Source organism: Hypanus sabinus, chromosome 4, assembly GCF_030144855.1.
Source record: "Hypanus sabinus isolate sHypSab1 chromosome 4, sHypSab1.hap1, whole genome shotgun sequence".
NCBI lineage: Eukaryota > Metazoa > Chordata > Chondrichthyes > Myliobatiformes > Dasyatidae > Hypanus > Hypanus sabinus.
In genome coordinates this window covers 104716149-104742870 of record NC_082709.1, presented here as the reverse complement: position 1 = coordinate 104742870, position 26722 = coordinate 104716149, and the positions used below count along the sequence as shown (strand labels likewise).

General features: G+C 39.2%; 1 protein-coding gene and 1 long non-coding RNA gene across 6 annotated transcripts in view; one reads left to right on the top strand and one right to left on the bottom strand.

Annotated features, from left to right (window-relative positions):
• Window positions 1-5253: 5253 nt before the first annotated feature.
• Window positions 5254-26722, bottom strand: part of dgkh (diacylglycerol kinase, eta) — a 503605-nt gene continuing 482136 nt past the window's right edge. For both annotated transcript variants that reach the window (XM_059967802.1, XM_059967801.1), the window contains one exon: window positions 5254-15458. In XM_059967802.1, coding sequence (XP_059823785.1) covers window positions 15369-15458 — 90 coding nt within the window. In that variant the 3' untranslated portion in view covers window positions 5254-15368. The remainder of the gene's footprint in view (window positions 15459-26722) is intronic.
• LOC132393057 (uncharacterized) overlaps window positions 10440-26722 on the top strand; it is a 79173-nt gene continuing 62890 nt past the window's right edge. For 3 of the 4 annotated variants that reach the window (XR_009511737.1, XR_009511739.1, XR_009511738.1), the window contains exon 1: window positions 10444-10542. This is a non-coding gene — a long non-coding RNA (uncharacterized LOC132393057). Of the gene's footprint in view, window positions 10543-26722 lie in introns of all 4 variants that reach the window. The other variant, XR_009511736.1, reaches the window with a different exon arrangement.

The following is a 26722-nucleotide window of genomic DNA, read 5'->3' as shown; positions in this document are numbered from 1 at the left end:
TTAAGATTTATCTTCACCACTGATTTGTCCAATCCTAATGAATGTTACTGTCACCCACAGTTATTGCAGTATATTTACCATAAGGCTCCCTTATTTATTGATACACTCAGATCTATATTAGAGCCATTATTAGGATGTATAAATGTATAGACGATTCCCCCTGAGTTTTTGTTTATTGTTTCTTTTCCCTAACCAAACTGTTTCCACATCTCGATATTTCTTCACGCTATCATAATCTCATCCTTTGCTAACATGGCTAATCCATCCCCTTTTGTGTTTGAAACATCAAATGCAATGGAATATTCACCGCTATCACCTTACAAAATCATGTCATCGTACTTGATAATGACACCATTATCTCTTGATTTACCTGGTTTAAGTCACTATATGATGTAGTTACTAATAAAGTAGTGTGTTGTTAACAGTAAAACCAGTCTCCCAGTGTGTTCTATTGCTGCTGGTACTTTTAACAGGGTTGTGTGTAAATTTTTTGCCACGAATTCAGCCATTTGTTACAAATGCATGGTGAATTAAAATGGGCTTTTTGTCTTTTTAATATTGTTCTCCCTGACCTTTTTTGTACCTTCCTGGCATACCTTGGTTATCTGAAACCAAATCACTCCTCCACTCTGTCACCCTGTCCTCTGCTTTAAGTTTCTGTATATCGTATCACCTGCGCCTCTTTCCACAATCAATTCAACTACAATTTAGTGGAACATCCTATCTAGAATCATCATCAGGATAAAGTGTTTAGCCTGATCCAAGTGACTCCCATTTGACTAAAGCAGTTCCTCCTTTCCTGCACCAATATCTGTGTCCCCTCATTGAAATCTACTGTACTTCTTCATAATTATGCTGTGCGTAAAACTCTAATCCCTCTGCCCAGAGCCAATTTGCATATGACTCAGGTAATAATTCAGTAGTTTCCTTAGCTAGTTGTGTTTGTGAATTTTTAGATCAAATATCATAGAACGTATGACTTTTTAGATCTAATATTACAGCACAGTACAGGCCTTTGGCCTATGATGTTAACTGACCTTTTAATCTACTCTAAGATTAATCTAACCCCTTCCTCCTACATAGCCCTCCATTTTTCTATCATCGATGTGTATTCACAACACAATGCTTTCCAGCTGTTATCTGTCAAATTAGAAACTACTATCCAGCTGACTCTTAAGTTTTAAATTATAATTTAGTCTTGTTATTAATCTCACTATAAAATACTGGTTCAATCACACAGAATTACTTTGTGCTATTGGTGAGAGAGGCTTCTGTTCATTGTGAGGAAGTTATGCTGTTCTTTATTGTACCGCTGCAGGCTTTCTGCTGAAGATACTCCAACACCAGGGAACTCCAAAGTTCAAAGTAAATTTATTATCAAGGTACATATAGGTCACCATATACTTGTTAATGACAAAGGAAGTGATCTACAGAATTTTCAAGTCAGAATGGTCAGTGGCTTGAAGGGGCACCAGTAGGTGCTTTTTATCTGCCTTCCTGGAGACTTGTCTTTTCTTTGGCAGGTAGACTTAAATGAGCAACTGTTTCGTATTCAGTGGATGGTACAGATTTTGCCCATGGCATGCAGTAATGGAGTGAATGGATACTTCGTGAGGGGGCAGGATGCTACTCAAGTAGCAGCTTCTCCTGAATGGTGTTGAACTTCAGTTTTAGTGGAGCAACCCTCCTTCTCTACACATGGATGTCAGGAGATGTTATCTGACATACTCATTGCCTGTACCTTCGTGGCACACCTATTATGTGCCACCTATCAGCCCATGTCTGACTGATCTAGACTCTGCTGCATGCAGGCATGGGCTGTTTCATGTGCTGATTTGAAAATGGAATTAAATTGCATGCAATAATCACCATGTGATTCAGATCACTTATCTAAAATCGCTGCGTGGTTCTGTGCTGAACCATGGGACTCTCTTTGCAAACTTCAGTTCAGAACGCTATTACTTTGCAGTTACTGTTTGCATGATGTCTTTTTTTCTCTCTGCACATTGGGTGTTCAAGGGTCTTTTTTATGAATTCTTTTGGGTTTCTTTGTTTTTATGGTAGCTTGTTAAATCTTAAGGCTGTATAATGTATACATACTTTGAAAATAAATGTACTTTGAACTGTGATATGTCCCTACTTTTGATCTTGTGATGGATAGAATGTCACTGTCAAAGCAGCTGAAGATGGTTTGGTCCAGAGCACAGCCCTAATAAACTTCTGAAGAGATGTCCTTGGCCTGATCACTCACCTGTAAAGGAACTGCCACCTTTATCTGTGCTGTACGCATTTCCCTCTGGGGAGGATGTTCCGGAAGACCTGATAAAGCTGTCAGTAGACATAAAGGAGAAAACACTCCTGTGGCTGGAGCCTCATTCTACAGAAAGGAAGATGGCCTTGGTTGTTGGAGATTAAACATTACAGCCCCAGAATGTCATTGGAGTTCCTCAGGAAAATGTTCCATGTCCAACCATCTTCAGCTATTTCACCAGTTACCTTCCTTCTATTACTAGTCAGAAGAGGGAATGTTCACTGATGCTTCATAATGTTCAATTCCATTTACCAGCCAACAATCAAAAATGGGCAATAAGGTGAAAGTGACATAAAAATAGCACAACTTTCTGGAGGAATTCATCAAGTCAGGAGAGCGTCAGAATGTTTCAGGCCAAGGCCCTTCAAGTGTGAAATATCAATTGTTCATTCTCCTCCATAGGTGCATGCACATGTGTGTGTTTTCTAGGTCTCCCCTTTGACTGGAAAACCCAGCGGAAACAGCCACATAAAACATTTGCCTTCAAAAAGGGGACAGAGATTGGATATTCTGTTGCCAGTGACTTCCTGACATCCCAAAATCTTTCCACCATCTATAAGTGTGGTAAATGAAGAGGGTGATAGAAGGTGTGAATGAGTGTAGCTCTGACAGCACTCAAAGGAGTCCAACCCCATCTGGAATAAAGCAACTCAGATTAACACTCATGTGCACCATGTTTCTGGTATGTTACAACTCACAAAATACACTGCCACCAGCCACCTTTGCCTGAGAACATCACTGTCAACAGTTTTCCCTCAATGTTTTGTAAATAGATAATCAGTCCTTTATCATGAATGGTGCCGTCTCCCAAATGTCTTAGGCAGAGTCAAATTCCTTCTTCAACTCACTGGCAGAAACTGTGGTGTCAAAATGCATTCTGTAAATGTACATTATTGAAAAGCATATGTATTTATTCATTTTACAGAGCCTTGAAAAAATATTCAGCCCTCACAACTATTTTCACATTTTGCTGTCTCATTTTATGAATTTAAAATATATTGAAGTAGAACTTTTTGAGTTAATCTACAAAACACTGAGCATCATTTCAAATCAAAAGGAAAATTCCAAACCTATCAACAATTAACTGAAAATTAAAAACTAAAGTTCTGAGGCTGAAGAAATATTAACCACCTTTGTAATTATTAGACTAACTTTTCTCAGGTGCAATACCTTATCAGTCATCCAATTTGATGATGTAGAAAATTGGAGGATCGCCTGTTTACAATGAACTCATATGAGTATACACTCCTTCTCTGTCAGGTCCAACAGTGTTGTAGATTTTCAAAAGACCAAAGCAAAATGAAGACCAAAGAGCATTCAAGACAAGTCAGGGAAATAATAGAGAAGCACAAATCTGGGAAGGGTACAAGACCATTTCAAAGGCACTGAACATACCTCAGTGCAGTCCATCATGAAAACGCGGAAAACATATGAAACTATTGCCACTCTGCCATTCTAGTTCCTCTAAATGTAGTCGCCAGAGAAGAACGGCACTTATAAGAGAGGCTATTGTGACGCTAACAGTCACTTAGTGAGCTGCAGAAGTCAGTGGCTGCAACTGGAGATGAAGTTCACGTCCCCACAGTCTCTCAGGCCTTGCACAAAAAGGGTATTTATCGAAGAGTGGCAAGGAAGATTCCCTGGCTAAAAAAAATATTCTTACCTGTAAAAACTTTGCAAAGTATCACTTGGAAGATACTGTCATAATGTGGAAGACAGTCTTGTGGTTGGATGAGATTAAAGCAGAACTTTCTGGCCTTGACACTAAGAGGTATGTGTGGTGTAAATCTAATACTGCACATCATGCTCTGGGGACACTCTTCAGCATCAAGGACTGGAAATCTGGTCAGGATTGATGGGAAAGTGGGAAGATGAATGCTGCTAAATACAGAGAGATCCTGGTTTAAAAACTTGCTAGCCTTTGCCAGAAAGCTTAAAATGGGGAGGAAGTTCAGCTTTCAGCAGGACAATGACCCAAAGCACACAGACATAGCAACCACTGAGAAAATTGATGTCCTTGAATGGCCCAGTCAGAGCCCTGAACTTAACCCGATCAAACATCTCTAGATTGCTGTCCACCACCGCTAACCCAGCACAGCTTGAGCAACTTTGCATGGAGGAATGGGCAAATCTTGCTCTATCACGTTATGCAAAGCTAACAGAGACTTATCTAGAAAGACTACTGACTGTAATAGCTGTGAGAGGTGGTTCAACTAAGTACTGAGCAATGGGGAATGAATACTTTTGAACTGCTGACATTTCAGTTTTTGAATTTTTAGTTTTTCATGCTTTACAATTTTCTGTTTTTTTGGGCTCTTCTGTGAGGAAAGGAGCATGTGATTCACAAATTAAAAGCTGTCAGTTAAATTGATCAAAATCCCTGGTTGGTATACTCATTTATGTGAACAAAGGGTGGGGGTTGAGCACTTTTTCAAGACACTGTATTTGACTCTATTTTATTTTAGAGATATAGTGTGGAATAGGCCCTTCTGGCCCTTCGAGCCATGCCACTGGTAACCCACCAATCTGACTCAAGCCTAATGACGGGACAATTTACAATGACCAATTAACCTACTAATAGGTATGTCTTTAGAGTGTGGGAAGAAACCTGCGCATTCCATGGGAAGGTTGTACAAACACCTTGCAGAGGACACTGGACTGAACTCCAACACCCCAAGCTGTAATAGCATTGTTGTAACTGCTCTGCTACTGTGGCGCCCTTGGATGGTAAGAACCGAGGAAATGAAAATAGGTTGTACGGCCTCTTAAGCATTTCCCGCATTCAGCAATATTGTCGTTCATCTTTGGCCTCAACTTCAGGTTTGTAATTAATCTTCATATCTCTTGATCCCTGTGTGGTCTGAAAATCTATCTCAGTCCTTAACATAACTGTGTCACCCAGCAGACAAAAACCTCATGAGTATAAATGGACCCTTCAAGCAGAGAATGCATTTGAATTTATTGAGTAATGTTAGGAAGAGCTTAACAGACTGCCTTTCTGTAAGGCAGATTCATAATGTACAACAAAAATGAACCACCAATTCCAGCAATATATAAAAATACACATCTGAGTAACTTCCTAAATAATAAATATTCAACCATGCATTTAAACATAAAAGGCACAAAAAACAAAATCTATTCTAGTAGTCATAAAGTCACCAACTACATAAATAAATCACCCAAATATCTATATGTAAATGTAACATTATATTCAAAGGGTGAATTACATAAACATCTTTAGTTCCCCAAACAGTACGCAATAAATACTCCAAATTTTGTTTATTAAAAATAAAACTGTGCTGTTGTAAACAGTATGTAAACAAAGACATTTCACTTTTGCCTTACATAAAGACAAATTGTTGCCTATAGGTTGGCTTTTAAATGACACTGGAAGGGTATTGGGCAGTTTAAAGCTTTAATTGTTTCCACAGCAGAATTAGTCCACAGGTTCAGCATCACCATCTCTCTGTTCAATCTCTGGCTTTGACAATGTTATCTTTGAGGAAAATAAAGAAAAATAGCAAGAAGCCAAACATACCAATTAGGAAACGACAGGAACAATTCACACAGAGGATTTACCTTGGTGATATGAGCGCCCTGATTTTGTGTAAAAATCTATCACCATGTTTAACAGCCTGTATGGAAAGGTACTAATCAATTCACAGGCTATATTCTGCTTGTCCTGATGTGGAGAGTACCCTTCCTTACAGGAGGGTCAGTGCCAGATTGGAAAATTTGATATGGGTTGGCTGAGCCAAAGTAGAGAAAGTAGTACTAATCAAAGCAAAATAAAATGTATACAGTTGATGTGGGAATTATATAACATTTGCATAAACTTCCTATCAAGTAATAAACCTAACTAACATATTGTTTAGGACTGAAATTGAGAGCACAGGCTGCTCAGTGAAGCTGTGGTTTACAAGTTGTCCGAGTAACGTAGTGCACATTTGTTACCACGTTTTCTCTCAGTATCACAGGCTTGTCCTTTCTCTTTATGTTAGAAATGTGCAACTACCTCTGAAAATTCTAAACACCCTATTTCATGCCTTAATAACCACTGACAGGATAAGAAAATATTGTTCAGGAATGTATAAAACAGCCTCCTGATAAGGCGAGGCTTGGAAGTATAGCACTGCTTTTGCTGCAAAGAAAGTAATGATTTAGCAACACCAATATAGGTTATAAATTTTCATTTAAAGACAACCATAAATAGAACTAGAAAGCAGTTAGTAAAAAATAACAAAGTCACAATTTTTAATGCTTCACTACTACGAATACCAGCACAATTTATTATATTTACAAATATCAAGGGAGGCTGCACTAAGAATGGAGAGTCCAAACCATATAAAATACATCCTAGGCAGAAGGAAAATACTCGAGGTACATTTACAGGTACGTTTACTTATTACAGTGGTAAGTTGTATTAGTGCAACGTAGCCCATCGAAAATCATAAGCAAAACCTTTGACTTTACATGCACATTTTTCTTGTAAACACATTGTGAAAAAGCAGCTGTGGCAATCATTTCCCACTTCAGGTAAATTCAAGAAGTGACTGGCCACTGCTGGTTAAAAAAAAAATCTCTGCCCTGCTGAATAAATATAAACTTGAGTTTGTTCCCAGTACATAATAGATTTCTTATGACATAGTCTTCCTTGTCATTTTTAATGTGCATCCTAAGCTAGGTTTTGTTTGGCATTCTCAGTTCCTGTGTACCGAACAACCTTTACAGCAGAGACTCGGGACAGTGGCTGGGAAAGCTGACTTCAATTAAAGTAAAAGGACATAAAGGATCATCTTATTGTTGCTTTTCATTTCTCTTCCTGAGGGAGCAAAAAAGTTGTTATTTTGACCTTTGGGAATCAGGTAAAAACTGCTAGTAATAAGGCTTTATTTTTCAAAATGACTGCATAGAATAGTAAAAAGATTGTTTTTTTATTGGCGTAGATAAGTGCAAATTTGATGGAGAACTGTTTGGGTACAGTTTCATGCTGTGTGGTATGAAAATTCAGTGCAGTTATCTGCTTCTGACCCAGGCAAAGCTGGGCACAGAAATGTCTGTTTATTTCTAGGAATTTAGTTATGAATGTGTTGCTATATTATGACCATCTTTCAACAATTATCTGGAACAGGTAGATTGGGGTTCAAAAGATTTAGTGTCCATATTCTCCATGGGTCTCCTTTACATGTTCAGCAGCAAGTTACACTTGAATATACATTCCCACTCAGTACCATAATAGCCTGGCTCTCTCTTGTCCAGTTCAGCCTGGAAAAAGTAATCTCAGACAGTCTGGGATCATAGCACTTGATCCTGGAGAGTTGGGGTTGAAATGGTGTACAATTAGGATTAATTATAATTGTGCTTCTTTTATTAATATGCCGCCTACTGTTTCACTTTATCTTATTTCTAATCCCCTGAGCTACACCTTTTACTGTTGTAACAATGGATCAACGCTGTAAAAACTCATCAAATAAATTCTAAGGTTACAATGTCAGATACTAATCCCTTCTGGTGCAACAAACTTTCTAACAGTTCATCCTTTTCAGCAACTTGTTTTGGAAAGACAACCTTGCTAGCAGCAGGATACTATGTGGAACAATCAGGTGATTCATTTAAAAAAACTGAGCAGCACTAATGTTTGAGATTCCTACTCAGTTTAAAACATTAACCAGAAGTGCACAATATTTTGTCCTTTACCCCAGGATCCACAGGGTCCCACAGGTACTGTGGATCAGATAGCAGATAGTTAGGCTCTGATTGCCTCTGAAACAGAAGGTTTTCATTCAAGTCTTATTCCAGAGATGAAATTGCTACTGTCAGTGCAGAACCAAGGAAATGGTGTTCCATTAAAGATGCTTTCAGGTGGGACATTAAATGGAAGTTTTATCTTCTATCTCAGATGATTCTTAAATCCCACAGCAACATCTGAGGGTGATTTGGCCAATAGTTATCTTTCAACTAGATAATTATATGATTATACTATTGCACAAATTGGCTACCACCTTTCAACAGTAGCTGGACCGCTATACGTTTTTGTATGATTTTAAAGCACTTTGGGACATCTTGAGGTCATAAAATGTGTTAATTTGCTTTCCTTTCTCATGAATGATACAGTAACTTAAATCTCACATCAATTTCACTATTTTTACTTGTCACATGGTGCCGCAGCAGAACATCAAAATATTCCAACAGAGCAAATGGTTAAAGTAAAACTCCTGCCTTAAATGGAGATATCAATTATTTATTTAAAGTGGGTCTTTAGCTTTATTAGAAAAGTAGAAAGCAATGGAAGAATAATGTGTAGTGTCCACTATGACTCCACTGAATACGAAACAGAGTTCCACTTCAGAGTCCAGTTTTGCACAACTTTACAGCATGAAGGAAGGTTATTTGTGATTGCCCAATTGTGCTTACTAAGGCTCTCTGAAATGGCTAACCAAGTTAGTCCCACTCTTTCAAAAGTGCCCACTAGTCATTGATCCCAGTCTCCTTGTTAGTAGAAACATTGCTCCTTATCTACTCCTTCAAACTCTCAGGTAAATCACATTTTAATCACAATCATGGTGCTATTTTAGCAATTTTTGGGTGCCTAGAATTGGAAGTAATATTTTAGCTGAATCTCATGGAAGTATTTCTATTTGCCATAATCTTCTTTCTTTTGTTCCTTATCCATATATCTATCAAGGTAATGATCCCATATCAGTAGCCAAATTCAAAGATCTATGTGTGTGCACCTTTCCACTCTGTTCCTGCATCCTTTTAAAATGTAATTTCCACTATGTTGACTTTTCTCACTGAACTTCTCAATGCTATTACTGAATATCTGATAATTTCCCAGAATTTGTCCTCAAATCTGCCACTATCTAATTACTTTTGTCTGGATTATTGTTTGATATAATATGATTGGCAGCAACCATTTATAGTGCTTCCCATTTCAATATCATCTGTAAATTTTGAAAAAAATTCCTTTTATACCTAAATCTAGATCAAAACATACAGTGGGTTCTGTATCAGCTCAAGGGCTCTACACTGTTACTGAAAGCCTGTCAACAAAATTGTTCGCTCCTTTTAGACAATTATATACTGTAACTTTTAGTCATAACTCCTTCAATTTCACCAACAAATCTATCGTAAAATACTTTATGAAATGCATTCTGAAAGTCCACACGCACATTAACTTACCCTGCTATTTCACTGAAGATTACAATTGTTTGTCATATTTATCAGCACTTCTTTATCTGCAAAAATTAATTTTATCCTGGATTATACTTTTTGAAATTTTCCCATCACCAGTGTTAAGACTAATAGAGGCATGGTTCATCTCTCTCTCCTTGTTTTGAACAGTATTAGTGCAGTGCCAGGGGCTGTAATAGTCTTGCTCTCTGGCAATACTTTCACACTAGGATAATTGGAAGACTGCAGCAGGGAGCCTTTATTTCCATTCTTATCCTTGCCCTCGACCAAATAAATTTTGACGCATTCCAATGGGCCAAATGATTGCTCTTTCCCCTACAAGCGTTATTTGTTATTCAAGCACAGCCATCTTTATCAAGGCTGAATAGGAACCACTTGGAGTGTTGTTCAATTAGTTTATAGAAATGCTCACAGTATAACAGTATGATATGGATTTTTTGTTGCTGAAGTGTGCAGATATTCTGAATTCCTTTTTTCCCCATGTGTAAATATTAACTTAGCCATTGGATGAAATCCAGGGAAATCCTTGAAAAAGATGCAAATTTTGTGGTTACTGGATTTGGTAATGACTGAAATCTTGATGACAGAAGTAGATGGGGTAGTAGATCCCACTGTTCGTTTGGCACACTATTCTTACCACATTTACATTTTTCTTTGGCATGGAAACTTGTAAACGATATGCTTGCAAAGAATTTTGGCTCCGGATTCTGACATTGCCATGTTTCTTTGCCTGCACAAGGTGTCCTTGACAGTAGTTTGGTTAGTCAGGTGGGATTTACTGTGTCTAGGAGATGCAAAAGCTTGAGATGACTTGTTAATAAATGAGCTGGTCAAATTCTGAGCAGGGGGGCAGATGGTGCCATGTTCTGTTTTCTCTGTCCAGCAATATTAAGGTTGGTGTTAGAACGCTGAATTATGCACTACTCTACACTATCCATAGGTGCTATATACCGTCTATTTGCTGGAGGATTGGATGAGACTCAACAATGGTACTGAGATTTGACCGCATGCTCACACAAGATGAAATCCTTTGAAAGGTAAGCTCTTCTCACAGATGTGGTCCAAGCATATTCCAGTCTTTACCCTACTCAACTCAATACCCAACGCTCTGAAAACATCCCTTTGCACATGGATTTCTGCACACCTGTAACCTAGATTTTATGGTCAGTGGGCATACAATCAGGTCAAAGCTGACATTTGAACAAAAAAATCACACTTTGCTGACCCTTGCCACAGAAACATCCAGAAACCATTAAGTGGAACGCTTGGTGACAAGACCTTGTGCAGAAGGAGCTTCTGTACTGTAGTCGGATAAATGTTGATGGTCAAAATAAACCTTGCCTCTGAATGGCCTCTGAGAATCAGCGAAGTTGAAATCCTTGTTCTAGCCCCATCAAACCATTTTGAAAACTGAATGTTTCTGAAAGTCTCAGAGATTTTAAAATCATTTGAAAACTTCAAAAACTGCAGAAGGTACCTAAAAAAAAGCTGAAATACTCCAAAACACTAATACTCGACATCAAATACTCCAAAATTAGTATAAATAGACCACAAGATCTAAACATGTTTAGAAAGATTAAAAATAAAGTTAAACCAAGAGTGACTAAAATTCTTTTTTTTCCCCATTAAATAACAGACCTGAGGTACTCTAATTTCCTTCCATTCAAATGACAAGTGGCACCTTTTCTCATCCAGTTCAAGGCTCCTCAGTGAGTGCAAGTACAAGGCATTTGGGGCAGATCTGTGCTTCCACACCACACCTAGCTCCAGTATCAGAATACAGATTACAGTCTATAGCAAACTGCCAACAGCAACAGCTAGATTTCCCACTGAAGTGTAGAAGCTGTTATCAATTAAAATCCCAACAGTATTATGTTGCTCAGGTTTGTTGCCTCTTTTCAATAACTGTATATTCTTTTGGGTTTCTTTTTCCTTCAGTTTTTTAAGGGAGGATAATCGGATCAAGTTTCATTAACGGTACTGACAAACACTGAGCTCACAGCAAACATCAATTTCAATGCGAGCAGATTTTCAGACTAGTGTTAGGGCAGCTGATTCCTAACTTGTCCTTATTCGATCTACAACCATGAGCACACTCAGCTTGTTTAGATTGCAAAACGTCTATTCTCTGTCATGACTCTGAGCTCTTGAAGCTGGTTGTAACAGCAGAAACATGACTTTCGCTCACCTCCTCCCAATCTCTGCCCTGAGGAAAGCCAAGGTCTATCACTCTTGTAAGCTTAAGTTTCAGAAGATATACAACTAATATTTCCTGACCACAACTTTGATTGTTAGGGCCCAGTTGCCAGTGAGAATGGGTACCCTTATAATGGTTTAAGCTCTCCCTAATGAAGTGACCTCCTGGTGGTAAATAACACAAGGATCAAGAGATGGTCTTTGAATAGGATCTGAGTTTAGTAAAGGGCTGAACAACTGAAATTGATTCAGCTATGCATGATATACTTTAAAACTAGAATAAAATCTTTTGTCTAGTAGTGTAGGGGACACCTGCAAAAAGGAACTAATTTACAGAATATGCATAAAGTGTTTAGACTTCAATCATGGGGAAGATATTTTGAACATGGGTGAGTATAAATTATTCAATATTAAGACCAACATTCATCTGGTTTCAGCTTCCCATTGTCCTTTCTATATAAATTTTCTATAACACCTATCAAAGAGGGCAGTACATCTCATTAAATATGGTAATATAGGTCAATGCATTTTATATGTTAAAGTTCTATATAAACAAGCTTTGTAAGAAGATTAATTAATATAATAATGAGGATTTGTTATTCTTGTTAAAAAACACATATTCCACTCTACAACTTGGTTCACATTAGAAAATCAAGGTCTCGCTTTCTCGGATCCACGTGGTGTCTGTAAACCAACAGGGCACATTTTAAGTTCTGCCCTTCCTGGTAAAGAACTTCCCAAGCCATTATTGCAAGATGACCTCATTGCACATTAGTAGAAATGTAAATAATGAAATAATCTACTGTCACTAATGTGCAAAACACATGCACATACTATAGGGACAACGTAAGATTAAAACTGATGCTTAGAACAAATGTATATTTTTTGAAGGCATAATCTTGGAATAAAGTTGTAGTACAAATACTATAAACAGAGAAATAGAGGCAATTTGAGAGACCAAACCTTGAATGCTGAAAGCAAGACTGCAAGTGCTGCAAATCTAAACCAAAAACAGGAACTGCTATAAATACTCCAAAGTTCAGGTGGTATCTTTGGGGATAGAAACAGAGTTATTGTTTCAGGTTGATGACCTTTGTCAGAACTGTTGCAGGTACATTGCTCATGATGGGGCAAAGGGAGATGTGGAAGTATGAATCACTGGAATTTGTAGTGCATTATATTGGCAAAGGATGTTACAAAAATAGGGAGAAGTGAAGGTATTAAAGGATGGGAACTTTAAATTTCAACTGTTTGATGAGCAACAGGAAGGTAAAATGTAGTGTGGAATAGGATACAGGCTACTATTTTGGAGACCACTTGGAAGGCTTGTATCAAGAGGTTTTAGCGAATGATGAACCTGAACCGGAGAGGAGTTGGCATTTGACGTATAAGGCTTTATAAGGCATTGGTCAGACTGCACTTGGAATATTTTGAGTATTTCTGGGCTCCTTATCTAAGAAAGGATGTGCCAGCATTGGAGAGTCCAGAGGAGGTTTACATCAACAATCCTGGGAATGAAAGGGTTAATGCATGACAAACGTTTGAAGGTTCTGAGCCTGTACTCAGAATGGGGTTGAGGGGGATGGGGGTATCTCATTGAAACGTTTCAAACATTGAAAGACCTAGACAGAGTGGATGCAGAGAGGGTGTTTCATATAGTGTGTGAGGACTAGGACCAGAGGGCACAGCCTCAGCATAGAAGAACATCCCTCTAGAACAGAGATGAGGAGGAATTCCTTTTGCCAAAGGGTGGTGAATCTATGGAATTCATTCCCACAGATGGCTATGGAAGCCAAGTCATTAGGTGTATTTAAAGCGGAGGTTCTTAATTAATAAGGTGTTAAAGGTTATGGGGAGAAGGCAGGAGAATGTGGTTGAGAAGGATAATAAATCAGCCATGATGGAATGGCAGAGGAATCGATGAGCCAAAATGGTCTAATCCTGCTCCTATGTCTTATGGTCTTCTAATTTAGGGATTAGTGGTCTTTGTGATGAAAAATCAAAAGCTCTCTACCCTAATAAGAGGTTGGTGTTACAGAGAATTTTATTCTTCCAGAGATGGCAGCCAAGCTGTTTGATGGAATCAATGGGTTCAGCCTCCTAATACTAACCAGGAAGAAGTGTAGGCTCATTCGAGACCAGAGCTTAGGCAATAGTCAGAACTTGAAAGCATATTGAGGAAATTTGAAAATCACAGTGATAACAAGAACAATGATGATGAAAATAGGCATCTGGTAGGAATATTAAACACACCTAAAATATTCTTATCAGCTCCAATTTAAGATATTTGACAAAAAGGGGGGAAGATGAAAGAATTTTCTCTTTTTAAAGACAAATCTGATTTAACAATATTCTGTCTGATAGAGCAGAAGATGTGGATACAATAGGAACTTTAAAAATGGCAGTTGAATATCGACGTCAAAAAGAAAAAAATATTAGGGAAGTTGAACCAATTGGATAGTTCTGTCAGAGAGGTAGACAGATATGAAAAATCACCTTCCATGCTGTGGAATTTACATAGGCTGAATCAGGTCTCCAAATAACTATTTAGCAGAGGTTCACAGAGAATTAATGTTTAAGAAGATTTTACTTGTTGGCAATGAGGGACAACTCAAGTGCTCTTGCGAGCCTGTATGGCTGTCACGGTCAGAAATGCAATAATTCTTTTTCATGCCCATGATATTCCAAAATCATGCATTGCCAGTGAACTTTTACTTTCATTCATACCATCATGGAGACACTCCAGATAAGTCCTGCCTTGTCACTACTATTCTTGTTCATCTTTAATCATACAGCCACTGAATCCCCCTCAAACAAGAAGGTGCATTGATTGCCACTTTCTGGATAAGGTGGCATAACTTCCGTGAACCAGTCCTTGTCAAAGAAATGTGCTCATGCAAAGTTTAACACAGAGCAGCAGAAATAACTTTTCATTAACAAACACATCAGTAGTAATAAGTTACGAACTATTAAACAAATATAAAACTTGTTCAAGTGTTTCTCTTTTTAAAAGCATTAGGCATATATCATGCAATCCTATAGAGAAAGTTCAAGCAGGCACACCATGCGGGAGAATCTACATGCATGCTGAACTGCATGTCTTTCCTACTTCAGTCGTCTAAATTAGACACCTTGGCCATCAAGTGATATGTTCCATACACCATATTCACGGGTCAAGAAACACTGATTATGAGTCGACTCCAAAAAAAACATATAGGATACAAATCAATTCTGCCTTCTAAAGCAATATAGACAATTGTCTGCATTAAATTGATATGTTATGTGAAAAAACAAGCCGTTTTTGGATCTACGGCCCTCGCAGAAGGAAGTCCTGAAATATTTTGCACCTGTATTTACCATTTTGCAGCATCCTAGTTTCCAGGAGGGTTATGCAGTTCATTGTAAACTCAAGTTTACCAATGCATATTAGGACTTGTCGATGTTGAGGATTGTTGCATTAGCACACAACCCTCAGCAAAACTCACAACAGTTTAAGTTTAGAAAAGAACACATTAATTGAAGCAAACACCTGAACATTGCACGCAGTGATGGCTGCGAGATCACAAATCCTGCAGAGCAGATATCTTGCAAAACATAATACGATTCTGAGACCTCTTAGGAAAGTCCAGACAGCACTCCACTATTTTCTGAGATAGCACCAGAATAGCTACACTTCTGGTATGGAAGTGTTTTTGCCAAGATCCTTAATTCCCTGGAGAATTCGCTTCATGTGGCCCACTTTCGTTATCCCCAGATCCTGAAAAAAAAGTAATAAACTCATTAGCATCATGGCTTTGTTAAAGTGTATTCACTCTTGAGCAACTCCATGACAAACTCAAGCCAGACAGCAGTGATAAAGTGGTACTTAGAATCAGAATCTGGTTTAATATCACTGGCATATGTCATGAAGTTTGTTGCTATGCGGCAATAGTACGTAGCAATTCATAGTAATAAATACCATAAATTACAATAAGAGATATATATATATAAATTTAAACTCATAGTGCAAAAAGAGAGCAAAATTTAAAAAAACGGTGAGGTAATGTACATGAGTCAATGGTCCATTCAGAAATCTGATGGCGGAGGGGAAGAAGCTGGTCCTAAAACGTTGAACGTGTGCATTCAAGCTCTTGTACCTATTCCATGATGGCAGCAATGAGAAGAGGGCACGTCCTGGGTGATGAGGGTCCTTAATGATGGATGCTGCCTTTTTGAAGGTGTCCTCAGTGCTGAGGAGGTTAATACCTATGACGGGACTGACCGAGTTTTCAACTTTCTGCAGTTTTTTCTGATCCTGTGTGGTGGCCCCTCCATACCAGAGAGTGATGCAACCAGTTAGAGTGCTCTTCATAGTACATCTATAGAAATTTGTATGACTCTTTGGTGACACACCAAATCTCCTCAAACTCCCAATGAAATATAGCTGCTGTCGTGCCTTCTTTGTAACTGCACCAATATATTGGCCCCCAAGATAGATCTTCAGAGATGTTGACACCCATCAACTTGACACTGCTCACCCTTTCCATTGCTGATTCCCCAATGAGGCCCATTATCTGTTCCTTTGACTTCCTCTTCCTGAAGTCCATAATCAATTTCTTGGTCTTACTGACATTGAGCACAAGGTTGTTGTGACACAACTCAACCAGCTGAGCATTCTCACTCCTGTGTGCTTCCTTATCACCATCTAGAATTCTGCCAACAATAGTTGTGTCAACAGCAAATTTATAGATGCCATTTGAGCTTTGCCTAGCTACATAGTTGTGGATGTGGGGAAAACAGAGCAGTGAGCTCAGCAGGCATCCTTGAAGTGTAACTGTGTTGACTGTCAGCCTGGAGGAGATGTTATTTCTCATCTGCACTGACTGTGGTCTCCCACTGAGGAAGTCAAGGATCCATATGCACAGGGAAGTATACAGGCCCAAGTTCCAGCGTTTATTAATTAGTACCGAGGGTATGATGAACTGTAATCAGTAAACAGCAGCCTGACATAGGGATTGTTATTGTCCAAGTGATCCAAGGCCAAGTGGAGAGCCAGTGAGACTGCATCTGCTGTAGACCTATTAGATACTTTCCAAGAACTTTAAATCTAGGATGCTCCAGAATTCCCCACTCCCTCACAAAATATTGAGCTTGGGATCTTTAGTCAGCTGACATGCATTATTTACAATTGACTTTAGGTACATGAGGAAGTGATTAACTCTACCACTGTCAGAACCCAGAGAGGAGGAAAGGTTGAACGTATTTCTAGATCCACTTTCACATTCAAAAAAGAATTAGTCGTGATTTAGGAAATGCAGCAGAGAAGATGTGCACAGCAACTCCCACAAGCAATAATTTGCTACAGACCAGACAATCTTCTTTAGGCTGAGATAAATATTGTAGCCAGGCATCTGAGGGAGGTACTCTTCGTCTAAATAATATTACAGAGCTCCCTTACATCTATCCAAAGATCAGGTCAGACATTGATTTTATTAACAGTATCTTTAATAATACAGTACTGTCTGTCACAGCTTTCTACCCAAAGATCAGGTCAGGTGTTGATTTAACAAACAGTATCTTCAAAAGTACAGCACTCTGTCATTGCCACAATTAGTCTTCTGCATTTAAGTCACTGGAGTGTGTCAAACACAATACTTTTTGATTCAAAAGCCATTATGTTACCAAGAGGATATGCAGGAAGTAGAATCAGAGTTTGGATGCTGAGCAGAGGACGATTTGACTTTCCTTTTAATCATGTGAAACTACACTTAGGTGGCAGATATAGCTTTTACTCTAATTGTTGGTGAGGATCTTGATGAGAAGTCACTGGGTGCAGAACTTGGTACAAGCACACAAGAAAGAATGTTGTCCAGCTTCTTTTTCGTTAAGGAGTTTAAACCCAGTTGAGGTTTCTGGGTAAATACAATCTCAAATGACTGCTGAGTGTTTGCAATGGCACATAGTACTCAGCAAAGTTAAGACATGAAAAACAGACAAAAAACACTGTTATCAAAAGAACATCTGAACATTGCATCCTGTGATGCTAGCAACTTTCTGGATACCGTCAAGCAAAAAATATGTACAAAAATAAGAACAATATTTATATTGTATTTTAAACAGAAACTTGAAACTGCAAAGGCACGGCACATCTTTGAGTACATCCTTCATAAGCTGAAACAGCAGTGTCAATTTACTCAGTCCACACAAGCCTTGATAAGCTGAAAGACCCACCCAATTTATATTGAACCCACACAGAGAGAGCATTGAGATAATCCTTTGCTTGAGTTTCCTCCAGGTTTGGCAGATTTGTTGTTAGGTGTAACATGGGTCAAAAATACCCAGATATCAGTTGAAGTAAATGTTTTTTTTTCCGAGTTGCAAGGATGTAGAAAGTGGAGTATCCCATGGATTAAATCTTGCCTTTCAATTATTTACTATTTATATAAGTGACTTGGCAAGGGGAGCACAATACAAAGTATCCAAGTTTGCCAATCATATGAAAATAGGTAGTAGGGCATTTAGTAATAAGAACATTGTGATCCTGCAACAGATTGAGTGAGTGGGGAAAGACCTGGCAAGAGGATTTCAGTGTGAGGTCCTGGACTTCAATAAGAGAAATCTAACAGTGGATAATGAAGATAGGCTGCAATTGAGTGAAGTACAGAAGGATCCACATGTTCTTATGTAGAAACCACAAAAAGTTAGCTGGTAGGTGCAACAAGCTGTTAAGCAGGCAAATGGCATATTGACCTTTAGTGCAAAGGGTTTGGAGTTTAGAAACAGATTAAGTCCTACACAAGGTGGAGAGAACACACCTGGAGTATTGCACATTATTTTGGTCCCTTTAGATAAGAAAGGATGTAGCATGTTGGAGGCTGTGTCTTAAGGGCTATGTGACCTACTCTTGCTCTTATTGCACACTTGTGATCTGCGAGGATTTCTCACTTTAAGAAGTAGTGAAGGTAAGCTAATCTTAAAAGCTTCTCCTTGGACGTCTGCTGGTCTTCCAGTTCTGAATGTGTTAACAGAACTTTGGCTCCTTTGAAAGACCAAATTTAAGGTTTTACAGAGTCAGGATCTGCTTTTCAACAACTCGGATTGTGACAGCTTGGCTCAGTTGGGCGTAAATGTGCCTCTAAGCCAGAGATTAGAGCTTCATTCCAAGCATTAATCAGACACTTCAAACGAGCATGGTTAAATGTCTGGTGCCAAAGAAGCAGCAGAAGTAGCCTTCAGTCGATGTTAAGTTATTGGCTCAAGTTCTTGTAGAGGTAATTGTCAAGGCTTTAATGGCACTGTTCTAAAGGAAGGCAGGGAGATCAGGTACCCATTTCTTGCTAAGAACAGGTTAATTGGTCATTTATCTGCATACTACTTGCAAGCTATGCAACGCTCGGAATGATTGCTGCAGTACCCACATGTAGGAAAACGCAGGTTATCCATGGAACATACAGTGAAACCTTGCTGGAGCAGGCTATCTCATGTTTGCTCTTTTAATCTAGACTTTCCCTCTCACTCATTAGCTCAAAGATATTTTTCATTGTCTCTACAACAATTACAAATTCTTGAAGTATGCAAGAAAATGCTGGAAAGCCATTTCCTCTGCACCAACACACTTGTTTCTTTATTTGAAATGAACTTGATTCCACATTCTGTATAACTTTTCTTTCAAGTTTGCCCACATTTTCTAAATCAAAGGCAACGGACCAGGCCACAAGTGCTTTGCTTTAGTTCTGCCTGGAACGACTCCCTTACTGGTGGCTGCCAATTTCCACCCCTCTCACATCTTCACCTTCCCTGATTCTTCCCTTTCAAAATCTCTCTGCTCCCACCTCAGTGGACAGGCTGGCAATAGATCGCAGACTGCACAGTTCTCTTAAGTACACTCATTGCTGCTTTGCTTCCTATAAGGACTTTCCCATTCTCTCTGTTTCTGTCATATTTACTCCAGTGACAAAGCTTTTTACACAGGTGCCTCTAAGATGCCTTCCCTCTACCTGAACTGCGGCTCCATTTTACTATTATGGCAGGTCTCTTTACCACAGCTTACCTATTACTCATACTTTTGCTCCCATCCTCCTAGAACAAAGATAGAATACCCCTGGTTCTCACTTTGTCCCATCAGCTTGCACATTCAAACCCTCATCCATCACAATTTTAGCCACATTCAACAGATTCCCACAAGAAAATGCATTTTACTTCCCCTCCCTTTCACCATTCTGAATAGAAACGCTTTTTTTCTGACTCTCGAGTTTGCTCTTCTGTGTCCACCAATTCCCCTGCATAGGAGAAATCAAACACAGACTGGGCAATAACTTTGCAGAGGTTCTGAGCCTGAAACTTTAGTCCCCCATCCCACTCTGACCTCTACCTGTGTCATGAGATGCAACACAAGAAGATATCAGTCCTGCCGAAGGGTCTCAGCCCAAAATGTTGACTGTACTTTTTTCCATAGATGCTGCCTGGCCTGCTGAGTTCCTCTAGCATTTTGTGTGTGTTACTTGGATTTCCAGCATCTGCAGATTTTCTCTTGTTTGTGATATAGAACAGCTCCTCCTTGAGATGAGCATGGTGCAGACTTCTAGACTCTATAGAATTCAATTTCAAATGACTTGCTTTCTCCATCTGTCTCAAAACTCAGTGGTTCACCTGCGATGTTGGCTCATGGTTTCACTATGTACTAGCATGTCTGATTTACTGGCTATGTTCTACTACTTTGCATTTTGCTGCCTTTAAATTCCTTTGTTTGTGCCCTCACCCTCACTGGCAGTTACCCTCAATGAACAGATTTTATATGCCTTTATTCAAATACTGCCTCTCTAACCCACAACAACTTTGAACTTACCCTCTCAGATATCCCTTTTGTCTTCTCCACACCTAACACCAACCCCATAAAAAACATTTTCTCACTTTCCTAGTTCTGATTAAACATCTCCAGCCTAAAATATTCATCATTTCCCTTCCACAGTTGCTGCCTGAACAGAGTGTTTCCAGCATTTTCTGACTGTGTGGCTTTGTTATTAGCTGACAGTGTGACCCAGGGCATCACTGAATGGCAGGACCACTTCTCTATCTTCTTAACCAATAGGATGCAAGACATCCATGTTTTCAAAGGAAAAGGGCAAATTAGAGTGAAATCATAAAGAGAAGTGTGGTAAAGAGAAAACAAAGAGACAAAAAGATGTAAAAATATAGATAACTATTAAATATGCAATCTTAAGCATCAAATCACTAACAAAGGAATAATAATTCACATTTTCAAGTGTTTTTTTTCTAGGTGACAGATTGATTTGAGTCATTACCAATTATTACTGTGGAATAGTATGGAAGCTCTTATCAAGTTAAATTAACCTGTGTCAAATTAATTGAGCAATTAATATTGAAATGCTTCAGAAGACTGAGGGCAATATGTTTTCTTTGTTATGTGAATAGTGCATGTTGGCAGTGAACAAGTAATTCAGGCAAGTCCTCTTCCTCTTTACAGGCTGATAAACAATTTGTGTACTAATTGCAGCAGGTTCAGTACACCATTTTTAAAAACAAATTCCAGCCCAATTCCCAGTCCCATTCAGTATCTGTCACATGTTGGGAATATGCCAAACCAGACCCAGTATGGAACTCTACCTCAGGCTAGGTCAGAGAACAGGGAAATATCTAACAGTAAGACAATTCCATTAATTCCTGAAAATAGCTTTCCCACACAAATTAAACACAATTGTGAACCTAAAAAAATTAGTAAACTATTTAACATGAGATGTGTTTGAATCTCATTCCAAATCCAAAAAAACATCCGTGCTCCTCATTAATTTCCTATCCACGGAGTCTAGGCTGGCCTTACAGAACTCCAAGTATTTGCTCAGCTGGAGGGACAGGCCAATTATTGTGCTTGGTATCAGTGAAGACTTTAGTTTTAAAAGAATGAAAGTCAGTGGAGTTTCTTAGTTTCTGTGTGGTGTAACCTTACGGGCCCAATACTGGAACTGAATTGGTTAGGAACACAAAGGAATCAATTACTAAATGGGATCTGTGGCAACTGTAGTATCCAGAGTTATCAAGCAGCATGTAAACCAAATCAATCTCACACAAATTATCCCATAGCCAGAGCTATATGACAGCCTACAGCACACTTTAAAAAATATAACTTGTAAATGTAAGGATATATACCTGGAGACAAGATAGTCCATTCAGCTCTTTAAGCCAACACTGCCACCTAGTTAAATTATTGCTGCTCCCTACTCTATTTGCTTCATCCTCATTTTATAGTGCTTGCCTAAGCCAGTTCTTGTCTAAATTTGTTGAGCCAAAGCCTGACCACTCTAACACTGTCCACTCTAACAGTGACCACTCCCACTATAGCTGTTTTGCTTATATCTTGCTTCTTTATATTGCACTCTGCCGAGTGCCTGTTATGGTCGGGTCCAAAGTCCGCATTCTGGTTCTTGATCCGGTCCGCGGACTCTAAACTCCAGGTCCTTCGACCGTCCCTCGTTTTGCCTTGAACTCAAATATTCACACCTGAGGATCATCTTAGCTTGGTTGGGCTCAAGGAGGCGCACCTGATGCCTATCAGTTGGCTGTAAGCATAAGGGGCTCTGGGATTGAGTATAGTTGGAGGGTTGTCCAAGGTCTCCACGAACGCCACTGTGTCCACACCTTGTCCTATCCTTTAGCTTGTCCCATCCTGCCCCTAGCACATCAATGCCTGCATCCTGCATTTGGGTCCAGTCTCACGTCCCCTTATGATGGTGCCTAATGGATCGCTATAATAGCAGCCCACTCAAAAATCCCGAAAGCACCCAACCTGTTTCTAAAATGTGCACTATGACAACAACGAAAATCCTCTTACGCTGTTTGCCACCCACCAAAAAAGAATAACAGCTTGGCATAGACTAGATGGGCCAATGGGCCTGTTTTTGTGCTTAGTGCTCTATGACGCCATAGACGTCAATAGCTTTACTTGATCCACATCTATGAGTTACAGTCACAAATAATTCCCCTCCTCAGATGGACAATTCCAAATGTTCTCTGCCCTTTCTGCTTTCTGTCATCACCCTGAACAGTCTGGATCCCAACAGAAGTAAAAGAAAATCCTAATTACCTTATCAAATCCTGAAATAATCATGTAAACTCTCTAATTAGATTATCTACATTCAAAGAAATAAAATTGGTCTATGTTGTATGTTGACATAACTCTTTTACCTCGGGTATTAGAATAACAAGGCTCTGCAAAGACAAAGTTAAGGGATAACAGTTGAAGATGTAGAGCCACAGTTATAAACGTGCATTACAATAAATATAGGAACACCAAGTCAAGTCTTCCCCAGCTCATAAATGCCTGACTCATTGTATATACCACTCATACATACAAACAAGATTTTGGGAGACGGGCTGCAGCAGAGCTGCCACAATCTTCTGGATGCTTTGTGCCCTTATTTCTACCTTGCAAACTTCTGGGTTATGAATAGTTCACAGGAATGGGATTTTGCTGAAACCTGGGGAGGACCTATAAGTGAAAATATAACCATCTAATTATAAAGCTTAATCCTCAACTTCCCGGGACAGATTGAGAGGTGTAGTGATAATGTTCATTCAGCCCTACCAATATCTCTGTATTCTGCTGAAGACTGGATGATTTTGCCTTGCAGATGACTCATTTAATCGGAGAAGCCAACCTCTAGTCAGTCAGGAAAATAACATTATGAGAATAAAGCTGTAGTTCACCAGAAGCAGCATGTGTCCCAAAATGGACAGAAAAACCAAACCACTGAGAAAAAAATTAGTTAGAATATACCAGCTACAGACAGCAACTCTTCCCCTGAAACTGCTACTAGACACATGACCTTATTAAGTTTCCACTTCCAGTGGTAAATGCTATTTAATTGTAATATGATAGATTTTGCATTAATCCAGAGTACAATTTTAGCTTATACTGGTACTGAATTAATAAGAAGTGTATTGTGAAGACATAAAAATACTATCCATACCTTGATACAATGAAGACATTATCATTATAAAGGAAGAGGTGTAAATGTTGGAACAAAAAATTAAATTTTACAACTGAACATTGGAAACATATTGACTTGCTTATCAAAATGCTATTTCCAGCATTGTGTCATAATGATCCACAAGGTGTAATTCTGAGGCACTAACTATGGCTATCGGAATATATTTTGCTGTGCCTATTGAGCTTCCTTGCTCCAATTCACTCCATATACTGTTGAAAAGCATGACTGAGTAAAATCCCATCTACCTAGAAACTGAACTGTGCAGCAATACATCATTGTGCATTGCACTTCCAATTATTGTGGAAACAGTAGTGTTGATGAAAGGTCTGGGCTTACATAGTGGATTATGTTCTGTTTTTGATTTAGGTTATCCATATGTCTGACACGCTTTCATAAGAAGGGTCCAGGATGTGTGCAGTGGCATTTAATATCAGGACTAGTAATTGGTGCATGAGCCATCTGTGCAGAAACAACCCTCCATAAACATTGCAAAGCCCAACACACAGGCAGGTCCCAAGCCAGCTCTGGGAATACATCAATATTCTTGAACTGATTCCTGACCAAACTCTTCCTCAGTGTCTCAATGTCCATCCCACATCTTCAAGCATAGCTTCCCAATATCTAATAATCACAATCTCCTCTCCCACCATGGACACCCAATAATCAAAGGCCTCTGATTGGCAATCACACTAACAACTAATGACCAAGCCTGGGCTCTTCTTGTAATCTAACAAATTACAGTTATGTGACCAACCATGATCATATCTAGCTCACCTTCTTACAATTCACATGCCCATTTCTCAGCCTGATGACTCCACTTTCTGGCACAATCTCAGACCTCTCTGACCTACAAACTGGAACTGCTTCTGGCCCCTAGTCCTGACCATAGTTTCCCCCTTTGGTTATTGTCTATTTGCACATGTTACTCTAAGGATCACACACCCTTTGCTTCCTTATTTATGACAACCTTTTGTTATGGGGAAAAAAATAGAGTCAATTTCCAGATACACGATGATATTTCCTACAAGTTCCACTTGGTTTTACTCCTTCTACTGAGCTATACCCTCAGGTAGTCTGATTTGAAGGTGTTGATGATGCAGAACTTGCCATATCTAAATCACAGAGAGGCTGAGACTGTGATTCATTAAGCCACTGGCCTCAATTCCCATGAGCTCCTTGGGTACCTTCTCAATAGAGCCAGAATAAGATGGGAGGAGGACACATGGTCTACTGTTCTTTCCTGTTAGGTTCCTCCTTCTTCCACTGATCACCTCCCCGTTTCTTACTTCATTGCCCCTCCCCCTCACCTGGTCTCACTGCCAGTTTGTACTCCTTGCCCTCTCCCCACCTTCATATTCTGGCTTCTGCTCTCTTCATTTCCACTCCTGATTAAGGGCGTCAACCTGAAACTTAGACTGTTTATTCCCTCCAAAGGTGTGACCTGACTTGCTGAGTTCCTCCAGCATTTTGTGTGTTGCTCCATCTCCCCTAGTCTTGAACTTCTGCAGTTATCTCTCCAACACATTGTTGGAATCCTACTCCATGCCTTCAGTACCCAAACTCTCAACTTCTTTAAAGATGTGTTTGCTGGTCTATTGAGGTGCAGGTCATATAGATTATATTCCAAGCTCCCATCCCTCACATGGACCGTGCAGTATCCACAGTGTGTTAACTGCAGGATTCACAACTGCTTCTTTTCAAATATCACCATAGGCTTATCTACCTTTAATCTGGCAAATCTGATGAGAAATTTAAGATGACAAAAACATTTTGTTAGCATAATGGAAGAAAATGTTTTCTTTTGATGGTGAAGGTCACACACAAGAAAACATTATGTCAATTCCAGACTATATTAGTTTTTAAAAAAATTTCCAGGAACACTTCTTTACAATAAAGAATCTGGAACTCTTTGAGGCCACATCACCTCTAAACTGGGATGATATACTTCTGTACCAACAACATTCTGCAGTTATATTACAGATTAACTATGAACTAATTAAATGTTAAAGCAAGTTTGAAGAGTTGAATAGCTTGACCCTCTTCCTGACATGCAGATACATGGTCAGGCAGATACAAACGCCTGAAAGCAAATATCACCAGGCTTAAGGATGGCTTCTACCCTGGTGTTATTAGACGATTGAATGGTCAAGAGATGGACTCTTGATCACCTTACACTTTATTGGCTGCCATTACTAGACTTGACCTATAACTGAAACGCTACATTCTGCATTCAGTTATTGTTTTCTCTTCTACTATCTCAATGCACAGCTGTAATAAAATTATCAATATGGATGCCATGCAAATCAAGAGTTTTACACTGTACCTCCGTACCGATGATAATAATAATCCAATTTACCATTTTGCCTTGCATTCAATGAATGTGCAGACTTGGGCACCACCTTGGAGGTGGCATGGCTAGTAGGACTTCTGCCAGCAGCCTGAGTTAAATTCCAATCTTTGGTTCAGTCACTAAGCAGTTTGTGCTTTCAACCTGTAGAACTACTCTGGGTAATTTGATTTCTTCCCTTGTCCCAAAAGGATTGGGATGTAGAAGGAACTGTAAACTGACCCCAGTGTGTGATAGAATCTGGGGAGAACTGATGGGAACATAGGGATGTAAATATTTGTGTGAGCTGCCCTGATCTCAGGAGGCTGATTGGCCTCCCCACGCAGAAAATCTTAGGCACATATATATAGCTAGGGTGGCTAACACTTCTGCACAGTACTGTAGTAATTTTATGTATTACACTGTACTGGTCCCACAAAAAAAAACATAAATTTCATGACATATGCGAGTGATGATAAACTTGATTCTGATATGGGTCTCTTTTGTGGATTGAGAGTGGGAAGGGGGCAAGGAAAGGGGAATCATGATTGGAAAAAGGGAAAGAGAGAGGGGTGAGAGTGGGAAGCACCACAGAGACATGCTTTAATGATCAATAAACCAATTGTTTGGAATCAAATAAACTTGCCCGGTGGCTCAGAGCTGGGTGTGTCTGCACCAACACCCCCCAATCCCATTCATGGCACTCCTTCT